Source organism: Onychomys torridus, chromosome 8 (genome assembly GCF_903995425.1).
Source record: "Onychomys torridus chromosome 8, mOncTor1.1, whole genome shotgun sequence".
Classification (NCBI taxonomy): domain Eukaryota; kingdom Metazoa; phylum Chordata; class Mammalia; order Rodentia; family Cricetidae; genus Onychomys; species Onychomys torridus.
Window position 1 is genome coordinate 75,410,421 of NC_050450.1, and position 25,792 is coordinate 75,436,212.

General features: G+C 39.0%; 1 protein-coding gene across 5 annotated transcripts in view; it reads left to right on the forward strand.

Annotated features, from left to right (window-relative positions):
- Positions 1-25,792, forward strand: part of Trim37 (tripartite motif containing 37) — a 138,832-nt gene that overhangs the window by 42,025 nt on the left and 71,015 nt on the right. For all 5 annotated transcript variants that reach the window (XM_036195489.1, XM_036195488.1, XM_036195491.1 and 2 more), the window contains exons 9-15: positions 775-899; positions 8,079-8,129; positions 10,551-10,632; positions 15,285-15,361; positions 22,364-22,543; positions 24,444-24,558; positions 25,427-25,645. In XM_036195489.1, coding sequence (XP_036051382.1) covers positions 775-899; positions 8,079-8,129; positions 10,551-10,632; positions 15,285-15,361; positions 22,364-22,543; positions 24,444-24,558; positions 25,427-25,645 — 849 coding nt within the window. The remainder of the gene's footprint in view (positions 1-774; positions 900-8,078; positions 8,130-10,550; positions 10,633-15,284; positions 15,362-22,363; positions 22,544-24,443; positions 24,559-25,426; positions 25,646-25,792) is intronic.

Sequence of the window (25,792 nt, forward strand, 5' to 3'; positions counted from 1 at the left end):
TTGTAATTATCCAGTTTTTAAATATTATTTTAATACACTTTAAATAAAATATAATTAATTTAAAAAAAAGCTAGGCAGTGGTGGTACACACCTTTAATTTCAGCACTTGGGTGGCAGAGGCAGGCAGATCTCTCTGTATGTATATATTAAATTATTAGCCCTTTTCCTTTGCTGCTTCTAACACCTCCCATGTTTCATCCCTTCTCCTCCCAAGCTTTCCCCATATTGGTAACTCCTTTTTCATTTCTATTGCCGTGTATGTGCAGTGCGTGTGTGCATGCGAGTACGTTTTTGTTTTGTATGTATGACTTCAGGGCTAAACTCTGTATTGGACAGTGGTTTACGGGCTCATCCCTTGGAGAGGCTAATTCTTCTCAACAGTTATTAGTTGCCTGGCTGCTCTGAAACTGACTATGTAGACTAGGCTAGCCTTGAACTCACAAAGATCTGCTTGTCTGCCTTCCAAGCAACAAGATTAAAGTATGCACCACCATCCATACCTGGCTTCAATTTTTCTTAATGAAAATTCTTTTATTTATTTTGAGGCAAGATTTCACTATGTAGCCCTGACTGACCTGGATCTTGATGTGTAGACCAGACTGGCCTGGAACTGCTGTGTGGACTAGTCTGGTATAAAACTCAAATCCTGCTTCCGTATCCCAAATTCTGGGATTAAAGGTGTGGGCTACCACACCTGGCCCTTTTCATTAAAAATTTTGAAGTGCCATTGAACAATATTTTTGTTGGTTGAGATACTCTTTTTTCCTCACACAGCTGCGGTCTTGCAGTAAGAGTGAGCTGATATCTAAGAGCTCAGAGATCTTAATGATGTTTCAGCAAGTTCACCGAAAACCCATGGCATCCTTTGTTACCACACCTGTTCCACCAGACTTTACCAGGTATGACAGTTTTAACAGTGTGTTTCTCTTCCCTCCGCACACAGGGGTTAAAGCTGTGTGCCCTCCCAGTGCTGGGATGGTGACAGTGACATTCACAGTAAAGAAAAAAATTATATATATATATATATATATATATATATATATATATATATATATATAAAAATTGTATTTCCATTTTAAGTTTGTATATAAAGGTATATAATTCAATAAGCCATTTTTCTTTTTCTTCCTTTTATTTTCTGTCTTCTTTTTTTTTTTTTTTCCCAGAGCTGAGGACCGAACCCAAGGCCTTGCGCTTGCTAGGCAAGCGCTCTACCACTGAGCTAAATCCCCAATTTTTTTAAAAAGATTTATTTATTGCCAGGCGGTGGTGGTGCATGCCTGTAATCCCAGCACTCGGGAGGCAGAGGCAGGTGGATCTCTGTGAGTTCGAGGCCAGCCTGGTCTACAAAGTGAGTTCCAGGACAGGCTCCAAAGCTACAGAGAAACCCTGTCTCAAAAAACCAAAAAAAAAGGATTTATTTATTTATTATGTACAAGGCATGTATGCCTGCAGGCCAAAAGAGGGCTCCAGATCTCATTACAGATGGTTGTGAGCCACCATGTGTTTGCTGGGAATTGAACTCAAGACCTCTGGAAGAACAGCCAGTGCTCTTAACCTCTGAGCCACCTCTCCAGCCCCTTTTTCTTTTTTAAATTAAACAGATCAAATGTAGATTTATTAAGGAAACATGAGAAAATATTCTGGAGCATGGAAGGGGCTCCAAAGATACTGAATAAGCTTTTTTTCTTAACTCATTTTAAGAAATGGCCTCATGTAAACAAGGGTAGTCTTAATTAAACTCACTATGTAACTGAGGCTGGACTTGAACTCCTGATCCTCCTGCCTCCACCTCCCAAGTGTTGAGGCTACAGGTATGTGCCAACATTACTAGCTAACATCTCCTTTTAAGGTACTTAAAAGTATTATAATGTAGTGAGCTCATAAATCTGTTCCCAAAATATATGATAGGCCTTTGAGCTTGCTCAGTGGGGCTCTTTGATTCCGTGGCTTGAATTGGATTTCCTAGAATCTGCTGGGTGGAAAGGAGAGAACATAACTCCAGGGATGTGATGGGCTCATACTTCTGTTGTAAAGGGAAACTGAAAGGGAATTAGAATAGTGTTCTTTAATTAGAGCTCCATTTTCCATAGAACACAGGTGCTCTTACTGACTTGGTAGGTGTGTACTCTTCTGCCTCTCCTTTGTGTGGGGTAGGAAGTGGTTCCTGGACGCTGTGCTGCCCTCAGCTGTGCTGCCGTTGAGGGCCAGAGCACAGCCTAGGGAGTCTCTTCCCTCTCTTCACCATTTGGATCTAAGGAATTGGATTCTGATGGTCTGGTTTGGCAGTAAGTGCCTTTACTACTCTGCCTCTCAAAGGCCCTATTCATTCTTCTATTTGCCTTTTAAATTAATGTGTATCTTGTTAATCAAAACTTAAATGTACATAGAATACCAAAAAGTTATGTAGGTGACATAGAATCTCCAGATTTTAAAAGAAGTAGGCAGAAGCAACTAGTAGAAAATGTTTGCAATCTTGGTACCTTTTTTGATTTTTCAGCTTGGGCTGAATCTTCAAATTCTTCTCAGCAGCATACATAGATTCACATGGTGTCATTAAATTATTTTAAAATCAATTTTTATTACCCCAGAGACAAGGTTTTATTGTATAGCCTTAGCTGGCCTAAAAATTGCTGTGTAGAGCAGGCTAATCTACCTCTGCCTTTTGGGTGCTGGGATTAAATTTATGCACTATACCCATCCTAGATTAGTGGTGGTTCTTCTCCTTCCTTCTTTCCTTCCTTCCTTCCTTCCTTCCTTCCTTCCTTCCTTCCTTCCTTCCTCCTTTCTTTCTTGTTTCAGTTTTTGAGGCACGGTCTCTCTGTGTAGTTCTCATTGTCCTAAAACTCACTCTGTAGACCAGGCTGTCCTCAAACTCAACAGAAATCTATCTGCCTCTACCTCCTAAGTGCTGAGATTAAAGGCATGCACCACCCCCTCCCAGCTAAGTGGGTCTTATCAGTGTAAGGATCATTTGGGATCCCCTCAAAAATTGTCAGGATAGCACAGGAGGATTGATGGCTGAGCGGGCGCTTAGGAGAGCAGTGTGCTCACCTCCATGTCCCTAGTTGACTTTCTTGCACAGTGTCAGATGGCTCAGCTTTGTGTGACGCCAGTCTCAAGGGAGCAGATGCCTCTGACTCTGAGGGCACTTGCATATGTATATATAAACCCAGACACACTGTACACAGAATTTTCAAAAGAGTAAACCCTTTTAAAAGTCGTCAGTTTAGGGCTGGAGAGATGGCTCAGTGGTTAAGAACATTGGCTCTTCTTCCAGAGGACCTGGGATCTATTCCCAGCACCCACATAGCAGCTTATAATTGTCTGTAACTCCAGTTCCAGGGGATCTGCTGCCTGCACACCAATGCACATAAAATAAAGTTAAATTATTTAAAAGAAAGTTGTCAATGTAAAAAATTGTCAATAGTAGAATATCACTGAGATTACTTGGACATGAAGTTTCTGTGTGTGTGTGTGTGTGTGTGTGTGTGTGTGTGTGTGTGTGAGAGAGAGAGAGAGAGAGAGAGAGAGAGAGAGAGAGGGTGGGAGGAGAATTTGCTGAGCCAGCAATGGCAAAATACAACAGACTGGTTGCTAAACCAACAGAAATTAATTTTTTCGTTACTTTGAAGGCAAGAAATTCAAGATAATAATGCAAACAAGAATCTGCAAGTCCTCTTAAGTTAACAGACAGCTGCTTTGGCTTTGTTTTCACAGGACGTTTTCTCTGTTCATGAAAGGAGAGAGATGAGTCTACGGTGCTTTTAATTCTCATGTGCTTACCACTTTCCTTGGATTAGGGCCCTGCTTTCATGACTTTGCCTCATTTCTTCACAGTGACTTCCCTTGATGTCATTCTGCAATGTAGGATAACATTGTATGTACAAATGGGCATTTGCAGGGTTCTTTTGTCTCTTTGTTTTGGTCTTGTTGTGTTGCTCTGGTTGGCCTCAAGACTCATTACCTCTAGTCCTCCATTTGTTTGGTGCTAGAGATTGAGATCAGGGCTTCCCAAATGCTAGGCAAATTCTACAACCAGGCTACATTTGCAGTCCTCACAAAATGTGGTTTGAATACCGTGAGTAAAACCCCACTACAGTTTGGGAACCATTGACAGGTAAATTCTCATCCTGTTACCACTTTGGGCAACTGACCAAGCAAATAACAATGCTTTCCAGCCTAATAATTAAATGTTGAACTTTCTGTGCTTGAGAACCATTCTCTTTCTCTCTAGTAATTCATTCCAGCAAATAAAAGATGACCAACTATGGAACACCAGCATTCATTGATGTTGTTACAGACCAAAGTTTAGATGTGCAATGCAATCTTTCTGTAGTTTTATGGTCATGAGACTGGATGGCTTTTACTTCCATCTGCTAATGGTCATTAGAGTGGAGTAGTAAAGACTGTTAACTCAGTGAGATATTTGTGACTGTGTGCCGGGCACTGTTGAAGGAAGTACATAGAAAGTGCAGAAGAATTACAAAAGCTCACTGGGTAAGTATTCCACCTTGAATTGTTTAGTATAATATTTGTTACTCATTTTTGTGTGTATAAGATACATATGTACCAGACATTCTGAAAAGCAGAACTCATGTAGTGGGAAAGACTTTAGGGACAAACTGTTTGTTGGGGCTGTGTTGTGTAGCAAGACTTACCCTAGGGAGATGCAACACACTTTCCCCAGATAGGAAGCCCTTGACAGACCTAAGTACAATTACCACTAGCTTGGTGACCCAGTGAGTCTTACTGGGGTTAATTACAGGAATATGGGTGAGGGGTTACTTCAAGGAGCAGAAATGACTCAGTGACAATTGCTTCACCAAAGCCCACCCCAGCATGGGTGACAGCTCTCAAACCTGGGAACCTGGAGCACACTGCACAGCCTGAGGGCAATTCAATGGGTTGGGTTGTGTCTTTTCCAGGTCAGGTGGCGTAGTTGCTCTAAATCTCTTCCAGGCAGCTCTGCTGGTCCCTTCTCCTTCCAGGAAGCTGGGCTTATCTAAGAATCTTCTTTACAGTTTGGCTTTTCTGAGAGTGACTCTGGGTGGGGGGGTCTTGTTTACTCTTGGGAGGGAGAGGCCTAGTGAATCTGGCCAGTTTCAAAGACTTCCTGAAACCTATCTTCTAGGTTCAGGGAAGAGTAATTGAGATTTTGAATTCTGTTTTAAAGCACTTTCCTGGGAGATGAAATATCTCAATCTTGGAGGAAATTGCTGCATAACACTGCATCTTCCCTGGAAGAGTTACCCTGCAGACTGGTGGTTTTGTTTTGCTTTTATCTTTTAAGACTTTATAGAATAGAGTGTGGTGGTGCACACTCCTGTAATCTCAGCATTTGGGAGGTTGAAACGGGATGATTGGTCATCCTGGGCCACAAGAGACTCTATCACATAAACAAAACTCATAAAAGAATAGTCTATGTGTTTATGAATGAAAATAATACATTGGAGAGACAAGGGAGTTATTTCAGCCAGAATTTGAAGCGTTATTTATTATTGGGCATTGTAATCAAAAGACAGCTTAGGTATCCTCAGAGAGGACATAAAAAAATAGAGGAGATTGTCAGTTCATAATCATTTTAGATATCCGGGAGAAATGGTCAAGTTGGGAAGGGAAACTAGATTTTATGTAGCCCATACGGTGGATGCCTTTGGGTCCCCCTCTTCTTCCCTTTGTTCTTGGTGTTTTGCTAAAGTCAGTGGTCTCAGCATTTAAAGATACGTTACTTGTAGATTGCCAGGATAGAGATAGTTTGAGGTTACTTTCCCATATTCTGTGAGAACAGATGAATTAACGCTACCATGACATGAATTTGTTTATGATGACCAGAGTAGTCTCAGGAGGAGAACTAAGAGAACCAATGAAAAGCTGAGGCAGTGCTGAGACCGAGCATAAGGTCAAGGCCGTCTGTCTGCGGAAGGTCCATTGCACTTACATGTAGACTTCTTGAAATACACATGTAGTGTGCTGGTGGGTTTTTGTCAACATGACACAAATCTAGATAGATCTGGGAAGTGGGAATTAAGTTGAGAAAATTCCTCTATCTCATTGACCTCTAGGCAGATCTTCAGGACATTTTCTTGGTTAAGGATTGATGTGAGAGGGTTCAGGTTACTGGGTGGTGCCACCCCTTGGCAGGTGGTCCTGGGTGGTATAAGAAAGCAGACTGAGGGCGCCATGCGCAGCAAGGCAATAAGCACAATAAGGCCCTCCTCCATGGCCTCTGCTTCAGTTCCTGCCTTCCAGGTTCCTGCCCTGAGTTTTCTACCTTGACTTTCCTCAGAGATAGAGTACAATTGTAAGCTGAATTAAATTCTTTCTTTCCCAAGTTGCTTTTGGTCATGGTGTTTATCACAGCAGTAGAAACCATAAGACATGTAGAAATAGCACAATGTCCTGGGATAGATACGAATTTTCTGTGCTCTGGATCTGGCTTATAGCAAACACAGCACATGTCATTGAATAAGCACATAGCAAAAGAAACAGCATGTATATCAGACAACGGGATTGGTTGAAGTCTTTTTACATTTTGGAGGATATGGTGAATTGGTAGGTAAACTGACCAATTTGTATGATTATATATTACCTAGGGTGATAGCCAAAAACATATTAATTTTGGTTGAAATTTGAAGACTATTTAGACGATCCCTTTAGAGTTCTCATTAAGTTTGTGGTCTCTTAAAAGGATTTCCAGGTATTGATTACATTGGTCTTGCTAATTGGGGTTTTGTATGTTGAGTGATAAAAGTACATAATTGGGAGACATTAGAGCAGGCCTCTGGGTATTTGACTTCTTGTGAAGGAGTAGTCAAGATTTATTAGGCACAAAGATGTAGAGGTGTGGCATGTTAGTATTCTAAGAAGTGCCAGCAGTTGACTGGGGACTTGATGGGAGTGCTTGACAAGATCAGTTTGGATAAAAAGTGCATGTGTAGGCCAGGTGGTGGTGGCGCACGCCTTTAATCCCAGCACTTGGGAGGCAGAGGCAGGTGGATCTCTGTGAGTTCGAGGCCAGCCTGGGCTACCAAGTGAGTTCCAGGAAAGGCGTCAAAGCTACACAGAGAAACCCTGTCTCGAAAAACAAACAAAACAAAACAAAACAAAACAATTTATGTGTAACAATCACAGGGCAAAGTATATCTTTCTACTCTGGAAAATATGGGATCTGTTTGGATAATTTGTTCTTTTATTGTTTTTGGGATGAGGCCTTATATAGCTAGCCTAGGCTAGCCTCAAACTTGGTATTTAACTGAGGCTAGACTTGAACTTGTGATCTTTCTGCCTCTACCTTCTATGAGCTGCATGCATGATTACCATATCAACTTACTTAGATAAATTTTAGAATAATTTTTATTTGTACTAAACATGTTCACCTAGCAAACCACAAATTACTGTAGGTACAGTCTATCTGAAGATATGGTGAAAATGATTTCCAGTCTATTTAGTTCAATTTATAATCATACTGGAATTATGACAACATATTATAATACTGTGTATAGTACAACTTTATGTTAAGTGATGTTTTAATGACAATGCCACCAACTACCATGTGATCTAAGGGTGATTGGGAGCAAGATATATTATCCTTTATCTATCCTCTGCTTACAATTAGTTCTCTTTAGACTCAGAGAAGATTATATGGAATTTAAGCTACTTGATGTCATCTTACCTTGCCAAGAATGTGGTACTGTGCTAACCCATCTCAGTTTCCCCTCAATTATATATTCTAATCTTATAATAAAATTATAGGAGAGCTGGGGCCATAGCTCAGTGATAGCATGCTTGCCTAGCATGCTTGAGGAGCCCAATAACTAACTATACAAAATAACTGAAGTGTATAGTGGGTATTTGCTAGTAAATAACCTTGAAGTAAATGTTTGCTCTATCTCTATTCTAATTATAAACTTGTTATGGTTTATGAACTGCTTTGATTTAATGCTGTGCTTAATAAAGACTTGGAAATATTTTATAGGTACTACTGCCATCTAGTTTTCAAGGATCTTGTTTTGTTTTTTAACTAAATGGAAATTGTAAATTAAGATAATTGATGTTTTCATCTTGTTTCTTTTTAGTGAATTGGTACCATCTTATGATTCAGCTACTTTTATATTAGAGAACTTCAGGTAAGAGGTTTTGAGAACACTGGTTTTTTTCTTGTGTGTGTGCAAGTAAGAGCCAAGATGGTCTTACTCTATGGTAGGAGCGAGCTAATGAAGTCCTTAACCAAAGTTTCCTGTTAGAAGCAGAGCTGGTCTGGAGTGTGCATGCCGAGATTCATTTCTCATCTCTAAGGGCAGAAATGTCTGGATTTCAGAGTTTAAAATGTTTGCACATAGAGCTGGATGTAGTAGTGCACACTTTCAATCCTAGTACTCTGGAGGCAGAGGCAGTCAAATCTCTGAGTTGAGGGCAGTCTAATCTACAGAACTAATTCCAGGACAGCCAGGACTACACAGAGAAATCCTGTCTCAAAAAACGGGGAGAAGAATGCACATAGATAATGAGATATCTTGGTTATATAAGGTTTGATCTAAAGCAAAATGTATTTCTGTTTCATGTATACATTATAACACATAACCTCAAGGCAATTTCATGCAGTATCTTAAGGGACTGTGCATGAAGTTGGGCTTACATTTTCTACCTGACCTCTTTGTTGGACTTTTTGGTTTTTCAAGACAGGGTTTCTCTGTGTAGCCCTGACTGTCCTGGAACTCACTCTGTAGACCAGGCTGGCCTCGAACTCACAGAGATCTGCCTGCCTCTGCCTCCCAAGTACTGGGATTAAACCGCCACCACACCTGTACCAAAATAAATATTTTAAAAAGAGAGCACACTTAGTTTTTGTTTAAAAGGAATAAAAATTGGCTACTGGGTGCCTGTTTTTCTATGCTAAACGTAAAGAGTTATGGACAAGAGGTCATTATTGTAAGAAATATAGAGGCTCTTTTGTTAAACTACATGTTTTCTTTGACCTTGCTAATTTTCTCTAGAATTAGAAACTTTAATCAATTGTCTCTCATCTATCCCCCCCCCCCCCCCCCCCCCCCCCCCGTTTGAGACAGGGTCTCGCTATTTAGCCAGCTAACCTTGGAACTTGCTATGTGGACCAGGTTGGGATTAAAGGAATGCACCATTGTACTTAGAAGTAAATATATGAAATCACAAAGACTGAGAGAACAGGACAAAGGAAACTAAAAATATGAGATCTTTGGGAAATAATGGGAATAAATGCTGATAATTAAACAGTCATTTTTTTCCCCATGGTGATGTTGGTACTGGTGCTGGCGCTGGTGTGTATGTTTAGTATATAGTTGTGTGGCTTCATGTGTGGAGGTCAGAAAACAACCTTAGGTGCTGTCTATCTTTTTTCTTTCTTTCTTTCTTCTTCTTTTTTTTTTTTTTTTTGGTTTTTCGAGACAGGGTTTCTCTGTGTAGCTTTGTGCCTTTCCTGGAACTCACTCTGTAGCCCAGGCTGTCCTCGAACTCATAGAGATCCACCTGACCCTGCTTCCCGAGTGCTGGGATTAAAGGCGTGCACTAGCACCAGCTCCACCTGGCTGTCTTTTTTATTTTAAATTATATGTATGTGCGCATCTGTAAGTATGTGCTGTGTGAGCGCAGGTGCTCGAGGGGTCCAGATCCGGGCGTCAGATTCCTTGGAGCTGGAATAACAGGCAGTTGTAAGCTACTCAATGTAGGTGCTAGAAACTGAACTTAGGTATTCTGAAAGAACAGTACATGTCCTAGAATCTTTGCAAATGCATTAGGCTGGCAGGCCTTCAAGGTCCAGAGAAGCATCTGTCTCCATCTCCCCAGTGCAAGCTACCATGCCTATGAGTTTTTAACTTAGTTCTGGGGATTGATTTAGGTCCTTGTGGTTGCAAAGGACCTTTACTGCCTAAGCTGCCTTCTCAGCCCATTTTGTTGTTCTTAATGGCATCATTTTGTAGCTAAAAGCCTTGCTGAGTTTTCCCTACAAATATTAAGAGTTGATACATGTTCTTATTTCTCCATTAAAAAATTATGCTATTCAGAAGTGGCCTGTTTCGTTTGTTTAATCATTTTGGGTTCTTAATATTGAGCTAGGGCTGTGCACACGTTAAACATAGGTTGTACCATTGAGTTATTTCCCCGTGTTTTTTTTTTTTTTTTAAGCCGAGGATTGAACCCAGGGCCTTGCGCTTGCTAGGCAAGTGCTCTACCACTAAGCTAAATCCCCAACCCAGTATTTTTGTTTTTGAAGTAGTAATAGTGCTTACTGAAGCAGAATTAAATTTGGAATATTGAGTTTCCCTTAGATGGCAGTTTTTGAGTTTTTGTTGGGTTTTAATACGACTTAAAAGATACTGCTGAATGTTTCAGTATCTTTAATTCAATGTAAGTATGTCCACGCTTATTCAGTGACAGTTTGATTTGTTCAGTCACTTTCTGTTGTTCGGTGGTTTATATATAAGCTGAAGGTGTGCAGTTGGTTTTTGGTTTTGCTTGTAGCCATTTCATAATAGTTTTGATGCTGGAATTTGGTTGGTTTTCTCTCTTTTTAGCACTTTGCGCCAGAGAGCAGATCCTGTTTACAGCCCACCTCTTCAAGTTTCAGGACTTTGCTGGAGGTTAAAAGTTTACCCAGTAAGTTGTTCATATTTCTAAATTTTCAACTCAATTTTGAATTTTTCTTTATTGTTTTGAACTATACTAGTTTACTTAGTAGAGGAGTATGGAAATTAGCAATTTTCTATTTATGCCATTATTACTAAATTTATAAAAATATATGTTAAATATGAATATATAAGCTCCAACATCACTAAATTTTATTTCTGTTGTAAAGGGAGAAAAATATGTTTAGAAGACAGTTTTAGGGGCTTGAGAGATGGGTCAGCAGTTAAGAACACCGTTGCTCTTAGAGAGGATCAGGATTTGATTCCCAGCACCTGTGTGGTAGCTCACACCATTTATAACTCCAATTTGAAGGGAACTTTCACTCTCTTCTGACTTCCAGGGCACCAGGCACACGCGTAGTACACAGATATACATGCAGGCAAAATATTCATACATATAAAATAAAAAAATTTGAAGATATTTAAAAAAAATTTTTTTTTTTTTGGTTGGGGTGGGATCGCAGAATTTCTCTGTGTGGCCCTGACTGTCCTTTAACTCACTCTTAGACCAGGCTGGCCCCAATTCAGAGATCCACCTGCCTCTGCCTCCCAAGTGCTGGGATTAAAGGCTTGTACTACCATGGTACTCAGCTAAAAAAATTTTTTTTTAATTTATGTATTTTATTATGTATGTTTGAGTGTTTGCTTGCTGCATGTATGTGTAGCACAATGGTGCCTGGGGAAGAGGATGTTGGATACTCTGGAACTGGAATTGCAGAGGGTATTAAGCCACTATGTAAGTGCTGGGAATTAAAAATGTTGTAAAGATCTTGAAAACAACAAAAAAAGTTAAGGAGTTATAGCTCAGTTGCAGAGTACTTATCTGCCATGCAATATGCAGTACCCCAAAAGAAACCACAGCTACTAAAACACACTTAAAAATATGCTGATTGAGGGGTTGGGGAGTTAGCTCAGTGGTAGAGCACTTGCCTAGCAAGCACAAAGCCCTGGGTTCGGTCCTCAGCTCTGAAATGCTGATTGAATTTAACTGAGAGTTGAATTTTAAATTTAATTTAACTTATATAAAAAATTAAATCAAATATTAATTTTAGATTGAATTAAATATTTAAATTAACATTTAAAAATTTTATGTGTATGTGTGAGTGCTTATATGTGTATATATTTGTACCCCTTGTAAGTCTAGTGCTCTTGGAAGCCAGAAGAGGGTATCAGATCTTCTGGAATTGGGGTTACAGGTGGTTATGACCTACCGTATGAATGCTGAGACTTGTACTTGGGTCCTTTGCAAGAGTAGCATACTCTTAACTGCTGAGCCATCTCCCTAGTCCCGTCCCCCCTCTTTCTCCTTATGACAGGGTCTTGCTGGCCTAATCCTTAATGTGTAATTTAAATTAATCTAGAATTCATGTAGCATTCTGAATTCTGGAATTACAGCTATAAACCATGATATCTGGCATTAGATATGTTCCTTTGGCAAGAATTAGTGTTCTTTTATTATGAAATGTCTTGTGTTTACTTTTGTGGTATTGATAGCTATTAATAGTCATTTTCTGTGTCATTCTTTTTCATTTAAAGGTTGTAAAGCTTTCATAATGAGATGTTTCCCTTCTCTCATTTGGGTACCTACTATTATCACCCATATTTCTCTTCCTCTCCCAATTTGTTTACTAGCTTTTCTTCTGAAGGCTACAATTTTAACTGTTTTGAACTCTTGGATCTATATATAATCCCACTAAATTAGGGCCCAAATTTTCTTGCACTGTCTCAGTAGATGAACACGACTCTAGTCGTTTCTTGTTTCTTGTGTATGATAAAATTATCTAGGATAATTCTGTGTATTTGTCACTTTGTGTCATAGTCACATCATTTGTCCTGTTTTTTGTGATTTTGCAGTTTTATTTAAAATTTTTTGAGGATTTATTATTTCTATGTATATGGGTGTTTTATCTGCATGCCTGTGCACCTATGTGTATCATGAGCAGCCCCCATGTGTGTGCTGGGAATCAAATTTGGTCCTCTGGAAGAGCAGCCAGGTTCTTTTAGCTGCTCATCCATCTCTCCCACTCCCCAACAAAGCACGATCAACATGACATATCTCAAAAGTGTTTCAAATTGCTAGACACCATTCGCAAAGACCAGTCTGTTTTGCCTATTCACCAGCTGACACACAGTAAAGGAGGTCTTTCCAGCCAGGGAGTTCCTCAGCAACCTTGGAACATTTACTCCTTTGAAATTGAAAGGGCATTTCATGAATTTTGCCAACTATGTCTTGTACATAGCCATACTTTTGGCTTAGACTAAGTGAATTTATTAATGATACGGCAAGCAAAAATAAAAGACTAAACAGCAAGTTGCAGATAGAGAGATGCAACAGATAAATGGTAAAATATCATCAAATCAGGAGTTTACAACATCCTGCAGATAAACTAGGGTTGTCTGACTGAAGGAGCAGACAAAATTAGTATAGAGCTGGAGGTTTACAAACACCCAGCAAAGTGAAGCACATGAACCAGTGAGTTTATTGGGATTAATTAGAGATGTATAGATGAGGTTTTACTTACAAGAGCATGGATCACTCAAAAGCAGCTGCATCAAATTGCAGAAGTTGCATCCCTGAAGCCCCCTTGCAGGCACACTGTTCGCTGCATCAGTAACCTTGGAGAGGAGGCTTGCGGATTTTTTTTTTTTTTTAAGGTTTTAGTTTCCTGAGACTTCTAAGTTTTGTTTACTTTTAAGTCTTAGGAACTGGTTTTTCGAGACAGTGTTTCTCCGTACAGCCCTGGAACTCTCTTTTTAGACCACACTGGACTGGAACTCACAGAGATATGTCTGCCTCTGTTTCCCGAGTGCTGGGGTTAAAGGTGTGTACCAGCACCCCGCAGCTGAGTTGTAGGAACTCTCCAGGGTGGAATGTTTCAATTTGGAGGACATATCTTTAATTCCAGCAATTTGGAGGCACAACAGAGACGGGTAGATTTTTGTGTTTTGGACCAGCTTTGTCCAAGTGTGAGTTAGGACCAGCCAGGAGTAAACACTGAGACCTCCATCTCAAAAACAAACAAAAGCAGAGGCAGGATTTTGAGTTTGAATCAAGCCTGAGCCTTATAGTGAACTCCATTCTAGCCTCCACTAGTCCATGAGATCCCATCTCAAAACACTAAATAGGGGTTGGGGATTTAGCTTAGTGATAAAGCACTTGCCTAGCAAGCTCAAGGCCCTGGGTTCGATCCTCAGCTCAAAAAAAAAGAAAAAAGAAAGAAAGAAAATGCTCACCATTAAATAGGTCTCTGTTTTTTACTTCTCCTAGCCTCTGATAGGTTCTATTCTACATTGTTTCTCTGAATTTGACTCCTATAATACATAAGTGGAATGAATCTTATAGTAATTTACTATGACTGGCTTATTAGGCTCAGCATAATGAGCATAATGTCCTTGAAGTTCACCATTTATTTATTTATTTTATGTGTTTGTTTGGTAGAATTTTCATTCATTGATAAAGATGAATAATACCTCAGTATATGTTTATTTCACGTTTTGTTCACTGATTTTTTTCAACTGAGCCATCTTTTTTCTCCTCTCCCTCTTTTTCTTGAGATGATCTTACTACGTAGCCCAGGCTACCCTTACCTCTTTAGAGCTGCTGTAAATAGAGCTGCTGCTGTTAACACAGATGCCACTCGTTTCTTTTAAGAAACCATTTTCAGATTTTCTTTTCTTTTTTTTTTTTCCCAGAGCTGAGGACTGAACCCAGGGCTTTGGCACTTGCTAGGCAAGCGCTCTACCACTGAGCTAAATCCCTAGCCCCTCAGATTTTCTTGTAGATAATTATTCAGAAGTGGAATTACTGGGTCATAGAGTAATTCTTTTTTATTAAGGAAACAGCATTTGGCACCATTTGCATATTAGAAACAGTGCAGGAATGTTTCATTTTCTTCATGGACTTGTCAGCTTGTCTTTCTACCTTTTCAAAAGTGACTGTCGTAGTACTAGTGAAGTCATATTCATTATGATTTTAGTTAACATGTCTTAATAATGAGTTATGCAGGGCATCTATTCATGTGCTTGTCCACTAATTGCATATTTTTGTAGACATATCTACTCATGTTTTTTGTCCATTTTTAGTCAGGTTTATTTCTTTTCCTGTTGTAGGAGTTCTGTTTATTCTGAATACCATCCCTTTATTTTAAAATTCCTGGGGTTGGGGATTTAGCTCAGTGGTAGAGTGCTTGCCTAGCAAGCACAAGGCCCTGGATTCGATCCTCAGCTCAAAAAAGAAAAAAAATCCTGTTTGCATGTGGGAATGTAGCTCAGTGGAGTACTTCTCTAATATTCATGAGGTCCTCATGATACTCAGTTTCACCCACTTGGAGTGAAAATAAATAGTCATTTGTCTTTTTTCATAGTTTTTCATAGTTTTCTTAATTTGTGAATGTGGTTTTTTTTTTTTTTCCTTTTTTAATGTATAAAAATTTAAAATTGATACAGACTAACATCTGGGCTTTTAATTTTTTTATTGGTTTTTTTTTTTTAGCTTAGATATATTTCTCAACCCAATTATCAGATATTAGTTTGAATTTTGTTTGTTGGCTTCATTGTTGCTTTAAATTTTTATATTGGAGTTGATGTGTAGTTTGTTTTGCATAATCTCTTTTCCTACTTTAGGATGGAAATGGAGTTGTGCGAGGCTATTACTTATCTGTATTTCTGGAACTATCAGCTGGCTTACCTGAAACTTCCAAGTAAGTGATTTTTTTTGAGGGAGTGGGGTTTGAAACAGTGTATCCCTGGCTGTCCTAGGATCTACCTGCCTCTGCCTCTTGAGTGCTGGGATTAAAGGGTGCACCATTACCACCAGGCCAAGTAGTTGATTTAATGAACTACTTTAATATAAACTTACATGTTTCATGTCTTCCTTAGGGTTCTATTGCTGCAGTGAAACACCATGGCCAAAAAGCAAATTGGATGGGAAAGGGTTTATTTAGCTTACACTTCTCTTCAATGAACTACATTAATGTTTTCTGAATTTGTGATCCTCCTAACTCAGCCTCCTGAGTCCTGGAATTATAAGTGTGCAACACCATATCTGGCCCCAGTATTTTTTTTTTTTTTTAATATTTATGATAAGTAATTTACCCTACTACATTTACTAGATAATTTTTACACTAGTACATTTAATATAGATCTTTTGGGTTGATATGAACCATCTGCTTACAGCTAAAAATAGAATAGTAAGAATAAGATATAAACTTTATGTTCTAGCATTACTAAAACAACATTTTTTTTTCTGGATGAATTAGCTAGTGAAAGCAGTTTTCCTGAGATAAGAACCACTCAGAGTGGCTCTGTTATTGTTCTTCCTCAAAGCCACAAGAGTTTTGGGTTGCAATATATGATGGGGGAAGTGAGATAGAATAAGGTAGGATCTCTTTGTTTGGCAGAGTAGCTGAAAGTCCAAGAATACCAACAAAGCTAGGGTGTATCATGTAGACTACAGAGATGACAGGGCTCCAGACATTGACTACAGAGATGTCAGGACTCAGACATTGTGTAGAGTACAGAGATGTCAGGATTCCAGACATTGTGTAGACTACAGAGATGACAGGACTCCAGACATTGACTACAGAGATGACAGGACTCCAGACATTGTGTAGACTACAGACATGACAGGACTCCAGACATTGACTACAGAGATGTCAGGACTCCAGACATTGTGTAGAGTACAGAGATGACAGGACTCCAGACATTGTTGACTACAGAGATGACAGGACTCAGACACTTTGTAGACTACAGAGATGACAGGACTCAGACACTGTGTAGACTGCAGGGATGACAGGACTCAGACACTGTGTAGACTACAGAGATGACAGGACTCCAGACATTGTGTAGATACAGAGATGACAGGACTCCAGACATTGTGTAGATACAGAGATGACAGGACTCCAGACATTGTGTAGACTAGAGATGACAGGGCTCCAGACATTGTGTAGATACAGAGATGTCAGGGCTCCAGACATTGACTATAGAGATGTCAGGCTCCAGACATTGTGTAGAGTACAGAGATGTTAGGATTCAGAGATGTCAGGCTCCAGACATTGTGTAGAGTACAGAGATGACAGGGCTCCAGACATTGTGTAGAGTACAGAGATGTTAGGATTCCAGACATTGTGTAGATACAGAGATGACAGGACTCCAGGCATTGACTACAGAGATGTCAGGCTCCAGACATTGTGTAGAGTACAGAGATGACAGGGCTCCAGACATAAGAAGAGACATTTGTAATAATTGGGGCACAGGTGGAATACTGAGGAAGGCTTATGTTTAGTAAAATTGTGCAATAAGGTCTAAACTGAATGCTGAGCTCAGCCCACCTGACAAATGAGAGCAAGACTCACAAAAATTAAAAAAAAAAAAAAAAATTCTAGGTAATTAACTGCATCCTGGAATTAGGAAAGTGGATACAATTGCAAGGGAATCCATTAAAGTAAAATACACAATGTAGGGTGTTCAAATATACTAGTAGACCAAAAACAAAGACAAAAACAAAAACAAAAAACATGGAGTAAATGAAGAGTATTGGAATTAGCAACTGATACAGATTTTAGAATTACAAGAGAGTGACATTAAGACAATCACAACTGTATTTTGTTGGAGCCAGGCCAATCCCAGGCTTTCTCATAGGCACTGATAAAAGAAAAAAGGAATGCCAGTTCTGTGCCCAGGAGCAGAATTGGCAAGGTCCAGGCTGGGGTTGGGTCCAGACCTCAAAGGTGTGTGTTCTTGGGAGCCTGACTTTTCTCTCTGTAGAAACTGGAGTTTCCCAAGGTCTGTGACACATTTGAGATAGCCTTTGTTCCTTTTATGCAACATTGTTTGATTAGCTTCCTACTGACTTTGCCCAATTGTATGAAAACTTTCTGCTGATTCTGTCCTGGTTTTCCCTTGTAAACTGTATGTACTCCTTGCTTTTTATACTGCTTTTTTTGTTTGTTTGTTTGTTTTGAGACAGACTCTCTATACAGGCCTGGATGTCCTAGAACTTACTATGTAGACCATGTTATCCTCAAACTCACAGAGATCCACCTGCCTCTGTTTGCAAGTACTGGGATCAAAGTACTTGGCTGATGCTGTGTATTTTAATAAACTTGGGTGGCATGAACCATCAGTTTATGCAAGAACTTCTTGTTGAATGATATTTTGTTTGTGTTCTGACAAATAGAGCTTGCTTGGAGATCAGAGGGTGGAGATATCTCCTAGTTAACTATAGAGGCCAGGCAGTGGTGCCACACACTCTTGATCCCAGCATATGGGAGGCTCAAGTCTTTGATCTCAGCCTTATTTGGTCTGAGGATTCATAGAGACATGATATCCTATTTTATCTGAGATTTGATAGAGATAAGAAGTCTCTGGTGGCTGGCTGCTCTGCTTCTCAGATACTATTGTGTCCTTCTGGGGTCTTTGATGTAGTTGAAGACTAGATAGTTATAATTATGGTTTTCTTTAGTTATGACAAAAGATAAATTGGATATGTAACTTAGACTCACAAATATAGATGATAGGGTATTTTCTTTCTTTCTTTCCTTTTTTTTTTTTTTTTTCCAAGACAGGGTTTCTCTGTGTAGTTTTTCGCCTTTCCTGGAACTCACTTGGTAGCCCAGGTTGGCCTTGAACTCACAGAGATCCACCTGTCTCTGCCTCTCAGGTACTGGGATTAAAGGTGTGCGCCACCACCACCTGGCTGTTAGGGTATTTTCTTTAATTTTGCCAAATATAAATAGACTAGATATTGTAACTGTAGTTCTTGCTTGATAACTGTTCTATTCTATGTAATTTTACTATGTTAAAGTTAAAACCTTCCTTTTTGATTAGACAGAAAAGGGGAAGTGCTGTGGGGTGTCTTTCTGTATGCTGTGAATACGTGTTGCTCTGATTTGTTGATGAATAAAGATGTTTGGCCAATGGCAGGGCAGAATAAGGTTAGGCGGGACATTCTAACTAGAGAGGTGGGAGAGAAGAGGGGAGGGGAGGGGAGGGGAGGGGAGGGGAGGGGAGAGGAGAGGAGAGGAGAGGAGAGGAGAGGAGAGGAGAGGAGGAGAGGGGAGGAGATGCCAGCTGGCGGCCCAAGGAGCAGCAAGATGCCCCAAATGAGGCCAACCACGGCCATGCTAGTAGAAATGGGTGGAGCTAAGTCCTAAGAGCCAGTTAGCAAGAAGCCTGGCCCATAGGCCATACAGTCTGTAAATAATATGAGCTTCTGTGTGTTTACTTGGGACAAAGAGGCTGTGGAACGTGGGCAGGACAGGAGAAACTTCTGGCTACATTTTTCAGAATACAAAGAAAATATCGTACAACATCTCCTGTTCCCACACTTTCCTGTCTTCCTGATTTCTCATCCCTGGGTCCCCTGTCACTGAAGAAGACCTGATGATCCAGGCCATTGTTTCATTTGCACCGAAAGTTAGCGATGTATAACTTTCTGTTTAGAGTGTGTGGTCAGAGGACAACTCAAGCTGATGGGCCTCCAATGTGGGATCTGGAAAATAAACTCAGGTGTCAAGTTTTCACACACTTACCTCTACCCACTGAGCCTTCTTGCCAGCTGAGACATAGGAAATGTATAAGAGCCAAACTGATACAGACTCGATAGCTTTACTGATTCAAAGTTGGAAAGGAAATAATCATTTGAGGAATTATTAGCCAAAAATGATAATATAAACTAATTCCAAAAATGATAGAATAGTGTTAAAAAGTTTAACATAGACTCTTTCAGTCCTTCCTTCAGGGACTTAATGTGAGACCTGGAATTTGTAATTCGTTAGAAAAAAAAATTGAAGAAATAATGAGAATTTTCCTCCTAAATTTGGTAGGAACTTTTAATGAACAGACCCAGGAAGCTTGATGAACTACAAGCATATGAAACAAATTACCAGAGAACATCATACTCAGATTTTGTAAAGCTGGTAATAATAAGAAAAAGACCCTCCAGTTATAAATAAGAGTTGGGAATGGAAATTGAATGAATAAATTTTAAAAATTATTAACATTAAGAGAAATTTCACTTTAACAAAAATAATGTAATACTGATTTTCATTTCTTGAAGGTTTTTTTTTGGGGGGGTGTCTATCGGCCTATCTATTGATAATAAAACTGGATACTATAAATTTTACTTTGTTGATTCCCTTATAATAATATAATATTTGGGTTTATATGCAGTAGTAAATTAATGATAACAGTAAGATAACAGCCAAAAGCTGATTGAATATTTATATTATGTTGAAAGAGTCTGTATGTTGAAAAAGTCTGCTTCCTGTCTGCTAAGAACTGAGTAGCTTCTTTGCACATTTTTGCTGCTAAAGCACACAGGCAAGTCAGCCATGAACTGAACATGAATCAAAATGTTTACTTGTAAGTTCTGTCAGTGCTGGTCACAGTGATGATGAAAGTAGCTAATACAGCTGTCTGCCAACCTGATTGACATTTAGAGAGTATTCTTTCCAGCAAGTGACCGACACTAGTCACCATACCTTTCCCAAGATAGACCATGTTCAGGGCCATAAAACATGTCTTCATGAATTTAAAAATGATTTAAAATGTGTTCTATAATCAGAATAGAATTAATTTAAATATTAATCACAGATACTTTGAAAATACAGAATATTTGAATGCTAAATGGGCACTTAATAACTGGTCCCTCAAGCTGTCCGCTGACTGCCATACACACGCACTGTGGTCTCACACACACAAGAAATTCTGGCATTGGCTAACCTTGAAGATCCTTCTGCCATTGAAGGGTCAAACTGAATGTTATAGAATGGAAGTGGCCTGGCCTGTTAACTGATGTTTTAGTCGTAGCTCCTTTCCATATCTGTGTAATTTGAGACATTGAAGTTACCTACCTGTATTATAACCCAAGAGCTAATATTTGGGACTGGGATTTAGCTCAGTGGTAGAGAACATACATAGTCTTCATGATTCTGGGGTCAGTTCCTAGTCCTGGGTTTAAAAACATACACCACTTTGCCCGGCTCTGCCTCTTAGTTCTTGCTGTTGGGAAATTTATGTTTGTCTTGAATTTGAATTTTTAAAATTTAAAATTCCAGATTCTAAGTCCTAAGAGGATTTTAATTTCTGTCTTTGATTTTTTTTTTCCTGTCTATATTTTCACACTTACTGTCTTTGGTACTGGATTCAGCTTGATGGTTTTATCACCAACCAAACAGATGTCAGGACTTTACATCATTTATTTATTTTGAATTAGAGACTGAATCTAGGTTTTAGGACTCTATTCCTACATTACACCTCTAGCACCCAATTCAAGAGTTAGAAGTTCTCATTGTTTTAGAAATGTTAATACATTATCATTGATAATGTTATATGTTCATGGTACTGTGTTCAGAAAAGATTGGAATTTGTATGTGTATGTTTGTTGGACACTGTCTAAATACTTTCATGTGATTCTTCTTTTCTGATAAATATGATTTGTTAACCTTTTAGGAAGCATATTGGGTTCTGAATTCTCTTTCATTAAATGTTGAAATAGCATTTAATTTTGCAGTGCAAGGTTTAGCAGTGGGGTAGTGTAACTCCCAAAATGTAGAATAAAAAACATGAGTCAGTATATAGCAATCTAGATAGCAGTCTGGTAGGTTTGAATATCAGCTAGGGTCTGTAGAAACACTTTATAAGTTTTTCAAGCCTTAATCTCTTTCTCAAGGTGTGTGTGAGCATACACATGCATATGGTATTTAAATGAAATTTTCTACATGAGACAGTTTGGGGTTTGTTTTCCTGTAGTATTTACTGAGTGTGCTAATTAGTTTTATGTCAAGTTGACACAAGCTGGAGTTATTGGAACAAAGGGAGCCTCAATTGAGAAAATGCCTTTATAAGATTGAGATGTAGGCAAATCAATAGGGTAATTAGTGATTGATGGGGAAGGGCCTACCCATTGTGGGTGGTGTCATCCTTTGTCTGGTAGTCCTAGGTTCTATAAGAAAGCAGGCTGAGAAACCATGAAGAGTAATCCAGTAAGCAGCTCCCTCTATGGCCTCTGCGTCAGCTTCTCCCTCCAGGTTCCAGCCCTGCTTGAATTCTGTCCAGACCTTCCTTCAGTGGTAGACTACGGTGTTGAAGTGCAAGCCATGTAAACCCTTCTTCCCCAATTTGTTTTTGGTCATGGTGATTCATCATAGCAATAGTAATTCTAACTAGGACACAGAATAACTTTTGTTTCAGGGAAGGAAGTCTTCCCTACCCCACTTCCCCCTCTTTTGTTGTTGTTTTCAAGTGAGGGAGTCATAACCAGGCTGGTGTTAGACTTGATATAGCCAAGGATGCCTTGAACTCATGATCTTTCTGTCTTCATCTCCCAAGTGCTGAGATTACAGGTGTGGACCACCAAGCTGGCTGAGAATTTCTTTAAGGAGAGAGTGTAGAGTTTTCCCTACAGAGGTCCCCAGGTTCCTGTCTTGTTTGAGGTCCTGTCCTGACTGCCTTCAGAGATGAACAGTGCTGTGGAAGTGTGGGCCGGATCAGTCCTCCCTCCTTCCCTCCCCCCTGCTTTTGCTGTGGTGTTCAGTCACAGCGATAGTAACCCTGGCTAAGGCAGTGACCGTCTGAGATTCTTCGGTTTCTGTAAACGCTATCCGTTCTGAAAGGAGCTCAGCTGCACTACCAAGTTTATTTTTGTAGAAGTACTTATTTTGACTTTGCTGACTGTAATAATGGTGTTGTCTGTATTTTAGGTATGAATATCGTGTAGAAATGGTTCATCAGTCCTGCAACGATCCTACCAAAAATATCATTCGAGAATTTGCATCTGACTTTGAAGTTGGAGAGTGTTGGGGCTATAATAGATTTTTCCGTTTGGACCTCCTTGCAAATGAAGGATACTTGAACCGACAAAATGATACAGTGATTTTAAGGTAGTTTGAGATATTTGATGTTGTGACTTAAATTATGGGAGAATAATGTCATCAAGAATTTCAAAGTTTATTCATTTAACAGAAATAATTGAAATTCACACTATCACTTTTATTTCAGGTGTTCCATGTAATTAGATGAATATAAAAAGTGAAAAAATGGTGTGACACCTAGTTATTGATTCCATTAAAAAGGAAAATATCACCAGGTCTGATGCCTCACCACTGTAATTTGAGATGTAGAGCCAGAAAGGGTAGGAATTCAAGACCAGTCTAGGCTACATAAGAAGTTTGAAGTCAGTCTGGGTTACAAGAGACCTTGTCTCAAAAAAAAAAAAAAAAAAAAAAAAATTTTTTAAAGATGGCTTATAGTTTGAGCATACCTAACTAAAAAATCCAAAATGCCCCCAAATCTGAAATTTTGTAGTGCTAATATATGACAGGTAGAAAATTCTGTACTTCATGTGAAGAGTCACAGAGTGATGCTGTACTCATTAAATTGCCTTCAGCCTGTTGATAGAACGCATAACCTAAATCTGAATTCTGAGGTGGGAGGATCTGGAGTTTAAGTTTGCCTGCCTAGGGAATTCAAGATTTGCCAAGACTATGTGAGACACTGTCTCAAAGAGAAAGATAGAAAGGAAGAAAGAGAGGGAGGGAGGGAGGGAAAACGGAAGAAAACTGTCACTTTTTTTTGTTTTTTCCTATGAGGTAATAGTCTTGTTTTTTAATTTACCAAAGGAAATGCTTTGTTGCCATTCCATGTTATGGTCACAATTCAAACATAATTTACCAACCTACAAATTGACAAATTTTCCCCTTAATATTTTTATTAGTATATATTAGTTATGTGTAATGGATTTCATAATGACATTTTCATACATATGTTTAATGTATGACAGTTTTGCTCATATTACCCCCTACCCTTTTTTGAACCCTCCTGCTCTTTGCTAATCCCCTTCCTCTTCTCATTTAGCCCCTTTCTACTTTTTTTTTTTTTTTTTTGCTAATTTTGTTTAAGATTTGGTACAGTTATTAGAAAGTTAGGGCTTTCTGTACCTCTGGTTTGTTTTTTTTTTCAAGATTTATTTATTTATTATGTATACAGTGTTCTGCATCTCCAGATCTCATTATGGATGGTTGTGAGCCACCATGTGGTTGCTGGGAATTGAACCTCTTCCTCAGGAAGAGCAGCCAGTGCTCTTAACCACTGTTTTGTTTTTAGAGACAGGGTCTGACTATCCTGGAACTTGCTGTGTAGAACAGGCTGGCCTTGAACTCACATGCATCTGTCTCTCCCTCCCAAGTTCTGAGATTAACTTTGTGTGCCACCACACCTGGCTTTTCTGTAACTCTAAATAAATAACTAAGCTAGATATGTTTTTTATGCATTTATTTGTTCATTAAAATCTTCTTGCCTTGTGGTTCTTTCCTCAAAAATGTAGTTACACATATACTACATGTGTTCTTCACTAGGAAGAATCATGTTTGACTCTAAGAAAGAGGTCTGTTTTTAGTAAATATTAAGAGGGCTTTAAAAAAGATGAACAGCCAGGTGGCAGTGGCTCACACCTTTAATCTCAGAACTTGGGAGGCAGAGGCAGGCGGATCTCTTGAGTTTGAGGCCAGCCTGGTCTACAGAGCGAGTTCCAGGACAACCGGGGCTGCACAGACAAATTCTATCTCAAAAAACAACAAAAAGACCAAAAAAGTATACTTTTACTTAAGACAACTGACATTTAGAGCCACATGTCATTATGGTTTATGAGTACAGGCATGAATAGTGGGTCATAGAAACTCTGAATTCATTTGAAGTGGTTCTTCATCAAATGTGAACTGTAGAGTTTATGTGATTCACAGATTCACTGTTTGGATTATTCTTCATGTAGAACTGTTCTTTAAGGTTTCAGGTACGCTCACCAACATTTTTTCAAAAATGCCGGGATCAGCACTGGTACATTACTCAGTTGGAAGCTGCACAGACTGGTTATATCCAACAAATAAACAATCTTAAAGAGGTAAGGCAATAACATCCATTCTAATTTAGCACAGCCTATTGTCCTTTTGGCCTGCTGGTTTTTTAATTTGATTTTTGCTATTCATTTTAATATTGCGGTAAAAATCTGGTTATCCTTTTCTCCACCCTTTGAGAGCCTCTAGATTCTGCACTATTCAATTGTGTAGCCATGTTTAGCTACATTAGCTCAATTTAATTAGTATCAACTATGTTGTTCCTTATTTATAGTAAGTTCATTTCAGGAGCTTGTGTTAGACACTGTAGATAGACAATATTTTTATTATGTAGTGTTGTATTATGCAGTGCCACACTGGTTTGAGATCAACATTGTGTTTCCCTCAGTCACTAAGGTAATTGTCTTCTATAAGCTGTCTTGGATGTAAGATTCAAAAGTAGAATAGTTGTCTTTTTTTTTTTAAAGTTATTTATTTATGCTTTATGTATCCAGTGTTCTGTCTACATGGATGCCTGCAGGCCAGAAGAGGGCACCAGATCTCATTGTATATGATTGTGAGCCACCATGTGGTTGCTGGGAATTGGGAATTGAACTCAGGACCTCTGGAAGAACAGCCAATGCTCTTAACCTCTGAGCCATCTCACTTGTATTCTACTTGTCTCCTCCAGGACCACTTTCTGCATGTCCCCTTGCCATCTCTTCAACTCTAACATTATGCTTTTTTTTTTTTTTTTTTTAAAAGCTATGAAGACCAGGCTGGAGATCACCCAGCTTCTGCCTCCTGGTTGCTGGGATTAACGACATGTGCTGTCAGGCCCAGCTTGTATCTAATTTTTAATGTAAACATTGTTTGCTCTGCCACTGAGACAACTCTTACACTTAATATTGATTTATACTGTTCTTATTTTAAAAGAGACTGACTATTGAGCTGTCCCGAACTCAGAAATCAAGAGATTTATCACCACCAGATAATCATCTTAGCCCCCAAAATGATGATACTTCTGAGACACGAACTAAGAAGGCTGGCTCATGCTCTGAAATGCTTCTGGAAGGTGATCCTACTTCAGCTTCTGTAAGAGAGACCAAAGAAGATGAAGAGGAAGAGGAGAAGATTCAGAATGAAGACTATCATGTAATAAATAATAGATTAAGATTGGTAATATATATGGTAGGATTGTAGTCTCCACAATATAATATCGGGGAGCCAATGTCCTAAAAATCTTGTCTGCTAGTTTTCATTATTGATGTATACATGTTCTGTACATTTAATACTTCTTCA